Source organism: Canis aureus, chromosome 25 (assembly GCF_053574225.1).
Source record: "Canis aureus isolate CA01 chromosome 25, VMU_Caureus_v.1.0, whole genome shotgun sequence".
NCBI classification, from domain to species: domain Eukaryota; kingdom Metazoa; phylum Chordata; class Mammalia; order Carnivora; family Canidae; genus Canis; species Canis aureus.
In genome coordinates this window covers 25,947,270-25,959,511 of record NC_135635.1, presented here as the reverse complement: position 1 = coordinate 25,959,511, position 12,242 = coordinate 25,947,270, and the positions used below count along the sequence as shown (strand labels likewise).

The 12,242-nt window shown below is 37.2% G+C and overlaps 1 protein-coding gene across 18 annotated transcripts in view; it reads left to right on the top strand.

Moving 5' to 3' along the window:
- The first annotated feature begins 278 nt into the window (after positions 1 to 278).
- PYROXD1 (pyridine nucleotide-disulphide oxidoreductase domain 1) overlaps positions 279 to 12,242 on the top strand; it is a 33,866-nt gene continuing 21,902 nt past the window's right edge. For 3 of the 18 annotated variants that reach the window (XR_013364211.1, XR_013364213.1, XR_013364209.1), the window contains exons 1-7: positions 295 to 770; positions 899 to 993; positions 2,503 to 2,620; positions 3,200 to 4,177; positions 8,014 to 8,164; positions 8,270 to 8,396; positions 10,302 to 10,364. Coding sequence is in view for 2 of the 18 variants with exons in the window: in XM_077870831.1 (XP_077726957.1) it covers positions 688 to 770; positions 899 to 1,031; positions 2,503 to 2,571 (285 nt within the window). In the remaining 16 variants the exon portion in view is untranslated. Of the gene's footprint in view, positions 771 to 898; positions 1,032 to 2,502; positions 2,621 to 3,199; positions 4,178 to 8,013; positions 8,165 to 8,269; positions 8,397 to 10,301; positions 10,365 to 11,251; positions 11,406 to 12,242 lie in introns of those variants that run through there. The other 15 variants (XR_013364203.1, XR_013364202.1, XR_013364218.1 and 12 more) reach the window with 15 other exon arrangements.

The window sequence follows — 12,242 nt, the reverse complement described above, 5'->3', positions numbered from 1 at the left end:
GCTTCACACATGCCATTTCCCAGAAACTTGGGAGGAATGTTCACTTATTTTGGCAAAATGGCGAGCAACTCTCTCTACTACTGGGAATTTTAGCTGGGGTCAAAATTGCAGATGGAAAGAACTTCTTGGAGAACAATTCAGCAGTATTGCTTTGCTTGAATGCATCACGAAGAATGCGCTTCCAAAATACAAAATCCCGCACTGCTGGGCGAAAGGCAGCGAGGCCGGTACTGCCCGTGCCTCCGAGTCTGCAGGCTCAGCCCACGCCCAATTCCTCGCAAGAACGAGCAGCGACAGCTCCGGGCAGCTCGTGGGATCCCAGAACGCTCCGCCGGTGGGAACTCTGGGCTGTGCTCAGACAATCCGCCGAGCTCCTCGTGGAGACCCATTCCCTTTCCTTTTGTTTCGTGTCTTCTCTTTATCCAACCTGCGTGGAAAAAACCACATCCAGGGGTAGAGACGGTACAACAAAGCCCTGAAGTCAAAGGGACATCCTCGGGATCCTCAATCAGCCCGAAGCGCAAACGCAAGGACACTAAGTGTGAGCCGCCGGGCACCCGTAGCTGAGCTTCCCAGGCTCCTACGCGGGCACCGGAAGTGGCCGCCCAGCTTGACTTCCGCTCCCAAAGCACTCGCTCCCGGGGCTCGCGTTCTGGTTGTTAGGAAACCACCAAGGAGTTTGAGAGCATGGAGGCCGCGCGCCCTCCCTCGACGGCAGGGAGGTTCGTGGTGGTCGGCGGAGGCATCGCGGTGTCACCTGTGCTGAGCAGGTAAGCGGGCGCGCAGTTCCGCCTCTTCCCCGGCCTGGGGGCGGTGGCGCTCAAGGCATCCACCTGCCCCTCCTTAGGTCCTTCCTCCGGATCCCTCGTTAGCCCCCTCCCCCCCTCCTTGCTCTCAGGTACCGACTGCGCGGTGGCCCTTGTTGGACGAAGTTCCTCCGGCCTCTCCAGCTTCGCCTTAGACGCAGGGAGGAGTGGACGGCCAGTCTCATAGGTGTGAGGTGGTGTCTCGTTGTGCTTCTGGTTTCCCTGGTTTGTGATGCTCAATATATTTTCGTGTGTCTGTTGGCCGTCTGCATGTCTTCTTTGGGAAAATGTCAATTCAATTTCTGCCCATTATTAAAAATTTTTTTTGAAAAATTAAGTTGTATATACCTTTTTAAAAATATATATATTTTGGTTATTTACCTGTTGCTGGATGTATGATTTGCAGATACCATCTTCCATTCAGTAGGTTGTCTTTTGTTTTGTTGATGGTTTCCTTGTCTCTGCAAAAGCTTTTTAGTTTGATGTAATTTCATTTGTTTTACCTTTAAGCTTTTTGTTTTACCTTGCCTGAGGAAAATGGCTCAAAAAGTTTTACTAAGACTGGTGTCGAAAGCTGACTACTTATGTTTTCTTCTTGGAGTTTTATGGTTCCGTGTGTTATATTCAAGTCTTTAATCCATTTTGAATTAATTTTTGTATATGGTATAAGAGAGTTGTCCAGTTTCACTTTTTTTTTTTTTTAGCACGTAAGCTGTCCAGTTTTCCCAACATTATTGAGGAAGAGACTTTCTTTTCCCCATTGTATGTAACTGACCATCGAAGTGTTGGCTTATATCTGGGCTCTGTCTTCCATTCCATTGCTGTGTGTGTCCATTTAAAAAAAAAAAATTTTAATAATTTTTTATTGGTGTTCAATTTACCAACATACAGAATAACACCCAGTGCTCATCCCATCAAGTGCCCGTCACCCGTTCACCCCCACCCCCCGCCCTCCTCCCCTTCCACCACCCCTAGTTCATTTCCCAGAGTTAGGAGTCTTCATGTTCTGTCTCCCTTTCTGATATTTCCTACCCATTTCTTCTCCCGTCCTTCTATCCCCTTTCACTATTATTTATATTCCCCAAATGAATGAGAACATATAATGTTTGTCCTTCTCCGATTGACTTACTCCACTCAGCATAATACCCTCCATTTTTTATGCCAGTACCATACCGCTTCGATTACTGCAGCTTTGTGTATGGTTTGAAATCAGGGGCATAATACCTCCAGTGTTGTTGTTCTTTCTCAAGGTTGCTTTGGCTCTTCAGGATCTTTTTGTTGCTTCGTACAAATTTTAGGATTCTTTGTTCCAGTTTTGTGAAAGACGCCTTTAGTATATTGATGGGGATTGCATTGACTCTGTAGTTTGCCTTTGGGTAGTGTGGACATTTAAACAATATAAAGTCTTCCAATCCACGAGCATGATAGATCTTTCCATTTACGTATAGTTTCTTCAGTTTCTTTCACCAGTTAACCTCTTTGGTTAAATTTATTCCCAAGTATTTTATTCTTTTTGGTGCAATTGCAAATGGATTATTTTCTTAATTTCTCTTCCCAATAGCTCGTTATTAGTGTGTAGAAACTCAACCGTATGTAAATTTTGTAGTGTGCAGTTCTGCTGCATTAATTTGTTCATTCTAATAGGTTTTTTGTTGTTGTTGTTGTTGAACATGCTCTGTTTTTAATGATATTGTAGGGAGAAATAGAACATGGTGGTTTTGAAGAATCAGAGTGTGATTTAAGAAGATTCTTTCAAGAAGCTTAAAGTGAGAGAGAGGTTGTAGCCAGAGGAAAATGATGAAAAAAAATGGCAAGTAAGCCTCTAAATTTTGTTGAAGCTAATACTAAAATGGTTCTGTTTTCCCAGCATGTATAGGGGTTGGGCATTTAGAAGGGGCATAATAATGATGCCAAAGCACTTAGGAAAAGTCAGGCTAAGATTCTGAATACTTACTAGTAAGGATTTGCTGTAATTTCATCCCACTGAAGGGAAATGAAAACATTATTTTAAAAGAAATAGAAGTTGGTTTAACTGGTAATTAGGAAAATATTTTATTCTCATTCTCCGCATGACAACTTTAAATTGGTGTATAAGGTAGCTCAAGTAAGTAAGGAATACTTCTTAATATATTTTTCTTGTTCAGGAGGTCTTTGTTCGTGTTTAGTATTAATGTATGGTTTGTTTTATCAATATCAGAGTTAAACATAACCCACCACTACCCCCATAAATAGGAACAAGACCCAGAATAATGGAGACCTTCATATGAAGAAAAGTGAACTTATAGTTTCCTAGCTGGGTTAATAACATTAATAAAAGTGCATTATTCCTGTCTCACCCCTCCTGTGGCATATATACTAACACCTAAAGTTATTTGTTCTATTTTTTCTCCTAGCCTTTTTTTTTTTTTTAAGTAAGTTGGCTGACTCTGGAAAACTCTGTGGAGGTTCCTCAAAGAATTAAAAATAGATCTGACCTACGACCCAGCAATTGCACTGCTGGGGATTTACCCCAAAGATACAAATGCAGTGAAATGCCAGGACACCTGCACCCCGATGTTTATAGCAGCAATGGCCACGATAGCCAAACTGTGGAGGAGCCTCGGTGTCCATCGAAAGATGAATGGATAAAGAAGATGTGGTCTCTGTATACAATGGAATATTACTCAGCCATTAGAAACGACAAATACCCACCATTTGCTTCGACCTGGATGGAACTGGAGGGTATTATGCTGAGTGAAGTAAGTGAATCGGAGAAGGACAAACAGTGTATGTTCTCATTCATTTGGGGAATATAAATTATAGTGAAAGGGAATATAAGGGAAGGGAGAAGAAATGTGTGGGAAATATCAGAAAGGGAGACAGAACATAAAGACTCCTAACTCTGGGAAACGAACTAGGGGTGGTGGAAGAGGAGGAGGGCGGGGGGTGGGGGTGAATGGGTGACGGGCACTGAGGGGGCACTTGACGGGATGAGCACTGGGTGTTACTCTGTATGTTGGTAAATTGAACACCAATAAAAAATTAATTTATTAAAAAAATGCTATTTGCTCTGTTTTCAATAAACCTATTTTAGATTGTTTCTATAATGCTATGTATTTCAATAAAACTGTATGTTTAATTTCTTAAAAAACAAACAAACAAACAAAGATCCAGATACAGTGAAACGCCGGGACACCTGCACCCCGATGTTTCTAGCAGCAATGTCCACAATAGCCAAACTGTGGAAGGAGCCTCGGTGTCCATCGAAAGATGAGTGGATAAAGAAGATGTGGTCTATGTATACAATGGAATATTCCTCAGCCATTAGAAATGACAAATATCCACCATTTGCTTCGACGTGGATAGAACTGGAGGGTATTATGCTGAGTGAAGTAAGTCAGTCGGAGAAGGACAATCATCATATGTTTTCACTCATACAGGGAATATAAAAAATAGTGAAAGGGAAAAAAGGGGAAAGGAGAGAAAATGAGTGGGAAATATCAGAGAGGGTGACGGAGCATGAGAGACTCCTAACTCTGGGAAACGAACAAGGGGTGATGGAAAGGGAGGTGGGCGGGGGGTGGGGGTGACTGGGTGATGGGCACTGAGTGGGGTACTTGACGGGATGAGCACTGGGTGTTATACTATATGTTAGCAAAATGAACTCCAATAAAAAATATACCAATAAATAAATAAGTAAGTAAGTTGGCTGTTCACTTTCTATTAGGAGATATTCTCCTAGTAACAGCTTCTGCTATTAAAGTGATTACAAATTTCAAGCAGGTGAGAACCTTTGTATAACTTTCTTAGTATTAAAGTTTTTAAATTTCAGTAACTTGACTAGCATGTAGTGTAATTATAGTTTTTAAGTGTTTGAAATGACAAATATTCTTTTTTCTGTTTATTTTAGTTTAAATTCAATTAGCCAACATATAGTACATCATTAGTTCAGATATAGTTTTCAATTATTCATCAGTTGCATGTAACAAATATTCTTTTGATAGTCATTTTAAAATCAAAGCTCAAAGTTTACAATCATATTAAATATCAAAAGTACCTAAATGATGTTGAATTTATTCTTTTTTTTCTTTCCATCTTTTCCTCCCACTCAGAATTACTTTTTAGAAAATTTTAAATAAAGTTTTTTTGGGGAAAAATGCTACATAAATCTAACTATGGATACAAATATATATGTATGCCATTATTGTAAATAGATACATGTGTATAAATGTGTGTGTTTGCAAATCAGAAAAATGTTCCTCAGTCACACTTGCAGATAATTTTGAGATGTGTAATAAGCATCTAAGAACATTTTGTAATTCCGTAAATTTATATTACACACATTATAACATTACATTAGAGGTCTAAGATCATTTGGGTCATAGTATCATAAAAGAGTGATCTCTAAACAGACTTTTGTTTTTAAGTAGTCTCCATACCCAAAGCCCAAAGCAGAGCTCAAACTCGGGACCATGAAATCAAGACCTGAGCCAAGATCAAGAGTCGGATGTTCAACTGACTGAGCTACTCAGGTGCCTCAATCTCTAAACAGTTTTGATCTGGCCCGTCATCTGTTAAAAAGTTTTGACTGAAATCCTAATATATGTATATTTATATATTTATAAACTAGACACATATACGATCGTGCTATAATTATGAATGTTATAATGCCTATGCAAAAAAAATAAATAAGTAAATCTTTTCTTCCCGTATTTCAGTGAAGAAAAGTGTCCACAGTTTTTAATACGAGTTCTCACTATATTTACCACTTAAACACTGATGGACTTCCTTGCTCTCTTATCTTGAACCATTACCCTGCAAAGCTGCAACCACAGATCCAACTACTGCTTTCTTCAGTCCTATACCCTGTCTGTCGTGGAAGGACCACACCTTGCAGATAGCATTTGATGTCAGCTGCTGCTTAAATACTACTTGGAAATCCTACTACACGGCCCTAGTAATTCTCAAACCTTTTAGTCTCAAGACTCTTTTATACTCCTACAGATAACTGAGGACTCCAAAGAACTATTGTCCTTGTGAGTTAAACCCAGTGATATCTGCTATATTACCTAAGAAAACTAAGAAAAATTTAAAATATTTGATTCAGCTAGAATAATAAATCCAAAACATGTTAAAGAGATATAATATCCTTTTAATTAAAAAACAACCATTTTTCCAAAACAAGAGAAATTAAGAAGAATGGCATGTTTTACATTTTTGAAAATTTCTTTCAAAACTAAAACTGTACTAGGAGTCATTATATTCTTCACACTCAAATTAAAGCCAGTAAAAAATGTTAATTTTATTAAATCCTGACTCATAATTGTGCATCTTCTTAATATTCTGTATGATGGAATGGGATGTAGGCATAAGCACTTGTTTTGCACACAGGAGTAGTGTCTCAAGGAAAAGGAGTTGTGCATTTGTCAAGTTGCAAGAGGAACTAGTTCCTCTTTTATGGACACCAACTTTACTTGAAAGAACAATTGACAAACTAAAGTAACTCATATTTGGAAAATAAAGTGAGCCTGTCACTTCAAGGAAAACAAATGACAGCATTTGTTGCCAATATGACAAAATTAGAGCTTTCTTTTTTTTTAAGATTTTATTTATTCATGAGAAACACAGAGAGAGGCAGAGACACAGGCAGAGGGAGAAGCAGCCTCCATGTGGTGAGGCGGATGTGGGACTCAATCCCAGGACCCCAGGATCACATTCTGAGCCAAAGGCAGACGCTCAGCCACTGAGCCACCCAGGCATCCCAAAATTAGAGCTTTCAAGTTAGAATTAGAATTTTGGAAAACCCATATTCTTTACTGTGAGTCTCACAGTAAGACTTCTCTGATGAGATTGTTGGTGACAATAGTGTGATTTTTTGATATTGTAGTGATTTGAAATGTGTTAACATTGGGAAGGTCTCCATAACTTAGGAAACCACTATTGTCCAGATGACAAATGTGATGTTACAAGATCCATTCAAGGTGCAGGATAGACCAGTGGATTTCACAGTAACAGAGTATGAAAAATTCTTTGATACGGTTTTCAAATTCTACATTGCAACTAATCTTTAAGAAACCACACTTGTTGAGTTTTAGTGTAACAACAAAGAATATACAGTTCTCTGAAAAGGCTGCATTTCTTTGTGAGGCTGAACCATCTTCGTATACTTCAACTACATTAACATATTGCAGTAGTTTGAATGCAGAGGCAGATCTTCTGTTAAGACCAGACATTAAAGAAATTTTCAAAATGTAAAGAAATGTAAAATGTGGAAGGGGAGGTGGGTGGGGGGATGGGGTGACTGAGTGACGGGCACTGAGGGGGGCACTTGACAGGATGAGCACTGGGGATTATACTATATGTTGGCAAATTGAACTCCAATAAAAATATACAAAAATAAATAAATTTGGTCGGTATCTATAACTGCTGTTTGTCAGATAAAATTCTAACCATATTATCGATAGGAAGACTTGTATAAATTTTTTATATGCATTACGCTATGTGGAATTATTAGCTTTATGTATTTGTTATGCATTTGGAGAGTTACAGTGGGTAACAAATGTCTCAGTAGTTATCAAGTGCTACAGTTAAAATTTGCCACGTTTTACAAATCAAACACAGGGGACAATGTTAACTTCTAAACCACTATAGCAAAGTCTGGCATCTCTCATACTCATATATACTTATTACATATATGTGCTTTCTAAAGGCTGCTACTTAGATGTAGGTTTTCATTCAATATTAAGGAACAAAAACAATGGATCTCAGATATGCAGTTTTAGACTCGATGTCATTAAATATTGATATGAATAATTTAGCCAATAGATGCTCGGATTTAAGGTTAACACGTTTTTCACTTATATTAAAATATCTCCAAAGAGCATGTTTGCCAGTAAAGTGATTGTTATTTGTACTTAAGAATATAAGTACTGTTTTTAGCACTTCTAATGTTTTTATATAATGTTCCCTTTTCTACCACACTCTACTCCCTGTTACCCATACCAGCTACTAAAGTATAATATTAGAATTACTAGATATTCCTATAGTAACTTCTACTGAGATCAGAAAAACTCATTAAGGCCTGTCCCACATATAAAATATGATCAGAATGCTCAATTTTAAAATTTCTGAATGTTTAGTTTTTAGCCTGAGGTCAACATACCTTCCTAAATATGAAATTCCCTAAGTTTTATGCAAAATTCTGATATGAATGTACCTTTTTTCTCAGGGAAGAAAGACTTCTTGTAACCAGATTCCCAGAATGTTTCATGGCCCTAAAATGATGGTTGATCACTGGACTGGAGACTGCATTCTCATGTTTACTTTGATTTGCAATCGCTGTAGCAAAGTATTGAGTGCCACCAAGAGGCAACCTTAATGTATTTTTTGCTTTTGTCTTAATGAATTTTTTATTTAAAATGAAATTGTACCTACTCATGGATAAATGTTTCTCCCCTCCCCTTCCTTGCTCTGTGTTTTTACAGTACATTTTAACAGGAGATGGCAGTCAGCATGTGTATAAGAAACTGTCTGTGTGCTGGAGCTAAACCAAAGTTGATATGTGAAGGAAATCCTTATGTATTAGGAATCCGTGATACAGACAGTGCTCAGGTAACATTCTGGGGTTGGGTCATAGGAAAGGAACATGAATATTTCTTAGATTTTTCTATATTTGAATCAAAGTATCCACTTATACATTAATTATTAAATTATAGAAGAGTTTGTTTTATGATCCATAAACCAGATCATAGTTATGTTATTGCCAGTTTCAGTTTAGCTTTGGTTGATAATTTTTGTTTTTATTTTTAGTTCATGCTGCTGTTCTGTGTTTTTCCATTGTGCAATGTATCCCAGATAAAATGACTAAGCTGAAGGTTATAACTTAAATTATACATATGTTTATTATTGTACTTTGGGAATATGTGATTTGCAACCTAAATAATATAGCAATCTTTTTGCAAAAACATAAAGCATATCCCAAACTTGAACTTACCCCTTAGCAAGATTTGAGGTACAGAATCATGATAGAATCCCAGAATGGAAAAATTCATTTGGTTTATTGTTCTGCTCAGGAATAAACAGTAATAAACTATCCCAAAAAGGTGAGTCTGTGGAACCTTATACAACTTCTTCTGGTAAGGGATTTCAGGGTTTCAGGCTTCACGGACCCTTCTTTCCAAGAAGCTCTTCCTGATTTCATAATATTCTGTCTTACAGCTCAAGCTCATTGTTGTGGTTCTGTCCCATAGGGTGATCATTTTACATTTATTACTAAAAATATTTTATATTCTTAAAAACTGATAATGTTTTCTTTTAGTGTATTCTTAATTAAATAAGAATTTAGAGAAAAGTAGAAAAATCATAAATTTTAATTATAATTGTAAACATTTCAGGATCCTTTTATCAAAGATTGAGTTCATAACTGTGTTCCAGCTAGACCCTCTAAATACAAGAGCTCGCTGACTGCTTATGATAATCCTGTGACAGTATTACTCCCACTTTACAAATACAAAACTCTGATAGAGAAATTAATTTTTTACCTATACTAAAATAGTTACTGAGTTTATCAGAAGTTCAATTTAAACTCATGTCATTTATCTCCATGTCCAATGCTTTTAATAGATCTTTCTTAAATTATTTACTGTTGTCAGTGAAGGACAAACTAAAATGAACTTCAGGGTCTTTTTCTTATAGAAGTTGAAAAAAGTCAATTTCAGTAGTTATTTATCGACTATTATACGTTTTTGGATGAATGTAATAGCAATGGTAACTTGACATAGTAGGAAGAGGAATTTAGCTATTCATAGGTCATCCTGAAGCATTCAAAAGTGCCATAAAAATAACCAGGGCATCCCTAAGCTCGTTGTGATCTTTTTTAGGGGGCAGAAGAGGAAGGTGGTAGAGACATCAATTAGTTGTCTTATAATAATAATAATAACATAACATTATTTTCTGATAAATGTTAGACACTATTGTGCCCTCTCCTAACAGTTTTATTTGTATTATCTTAATGCTTACAAACACTTAATGAGATCAAGTCACTTCTTGTTTCCATTTAAAGTTGCAGAACCCGAGGCAACTTGCCCAATTTACTAACTCCTAGAGCAGGGACTCTTCCTGCAAGTTTTGAGTGTTGAGTGACTCCAGGGAAAGTGCCAACTGACGAAAAGGAATAACTCTGTATGCAGGATACAAATCAATGTCCTGTTAGTAAATTGATCTGATCAAGTAGTTGGGAATGTGATGGACTAGACATCTTGCCTCTTGCTGAAATTTGGAACTACTCTAAATGTAATGACCTAAGCGGCAAGGAAAATCAGGAGAGGCATTGCTCTGAAACCAGCTTGGATGAAACAGCACTTGTAATATTGGGAGGGTGTGTCCTGCAGACTGGGAAAATTAGATTTATTTTGTTCCTTCGTAAATTGGGTAAAATTCTTATATTTTAAGAATATTATCAGTGAGTCCTCTTGCTTCACATTTTTCCCACTATTTACGAAACTGTCTCCTTTTCAGAAACAGCTTACTAAAGCTAAAAGAATAATGATCATAGGGAATGGCGGCATTGCACTTGAACTGGTAAAGTATATATTTTTAAATACTATTTAAACACTGCTCTATGATTTATGTGATTGGCAAACTAGAAAACATCTTGGTATTCTGAAATTCAAAGATAAATGTAATTGTTTTTCATATATTTTCAAGGAAAATATCGACTTTATATTTTTAGTTTTCATGGAATTCATAGTTGCAGAAATGTCATTGTAAAACATGAGTTCAGGAAATATTTTATGTCTCAAGGGTCATACACAGGTGACTAGATAGATGGAACCCATAGATGTGTTTGTTAAGTACTATATTGAAAACCAATTTCAATATGCACACTTTTAGAGATTTCTAGTCACAGCCCCCACCACTTTTTATTGTTTATACCCATCCTGCTTCACTCATTTATATGGTTACCCATCTGGCTCCGTTTCAAGATATGTGGTACGCCAGCTCTTGGTTTTTTAGAAGTTGAAATTTTGATGCAGGAGCAGCTGAGTTCTTAACTTCAGAGCTCATTGCTGAAAAACCAGAGGCTAGAATTGTACATAAAACAACCAGATATACAATTGAAGGTATAGCATCTGGTTCATTAATTCACAAATGAAATTGTTTAGTTTTATATAGAAAAAGGCTATAAAAAAACACTGAGCAAAATATTATAGCTGGGGGAGATGAAATATATTTATTTGCATATCTTATATGACTTAGATTTTCTAGGGTTTGTATTTTTTTGCATGAAAAATATGTATAATTAAAACTGGAAATTTAATGAATTTGCACCTTTGCAAACATGCTACAGTTGGACAGTGCTTAAGTTAATTTTACAGAAAATGCAAGTGAGTTAAAAAAGAAATACAAACCTCATTTATTTTTTTAAACCAATTTTTAAAAAGTTTTTATTTATTTGTTTGAGACAGAGAGAGAGCATGAGCCAGGGGAGAGGCAAAGGGAGAAGGAGAAACAGACTCCTCGTTGCCCTGTGCTGTGCCAGGAGCCTAAAACAGGGCTCCACCCCAGGACCAGATTATGACCTGAGCCAAAAGCAGACACTTAACCATCTTAGCAACCCAGGTACCCCTCAGTTTTTTATTTATTTTATTTTATTTTATTTTATTTTATTTTATTTTATTTTATTTTATTTTATTTATTTTTTTAAGATTTTTTATTTATTTATGATAGACAGAGAGAGAGAGAGAGGCAGAGACACAGGCAGAGGGAGAAGCAGGCTCCACGCAGGAGCCCGACACGGGACTTGATCCCGGGACTCCAGGATTGCGTCCTGGGCCGAAGGCAGGCGCCAAACCACTGACCCACCCAGGGATCCCCTCAGTTTTTTATTTTAAAAGAGCTTTTTGTTTGTTTTTAACGTTTACCCTATAAAATTTTAAAAGTATTGTGTAAGTTTTGAGGGTGCTAAAAATTGACAAAATGTTAAAAGATTTGGTGGCTAATTTTTTTATTGAATTACAATTGACATTATATTAGTTTCAGGTATACAATAGTGATTGAATATTTTTATACATTATGATGTGGTCATCTCAGTAGGCTTGATTACCACTCTGTCACTGTGCAAACCTATTACAGTATTTTTTTTTTTAAGATTTTATTTATTTATTCATGAGAGACACACAGAGAGAGAGAGAGGCAGAGACACAGGCAGAGGGAGAAGCAGGCTCTATGCAGGGAGCCCGATGCGGGACTTGATGCCAGGACTTCAAGATCACACCCCTAGCCAAAGGCAGAAGCCCAACCACTGAGCCCCTGTGCAAACTTATTACAGTATTGACTGTATTCCCTGTGATGCACTTTACAGCCCTGTGACTTACTTATAACTGGAAGTTCGTAAATCTTACTCGTGTTCACTTGTTTTGCTTGCAGGCCAGTGGCTCCCCTGTGGCAACCACCAGT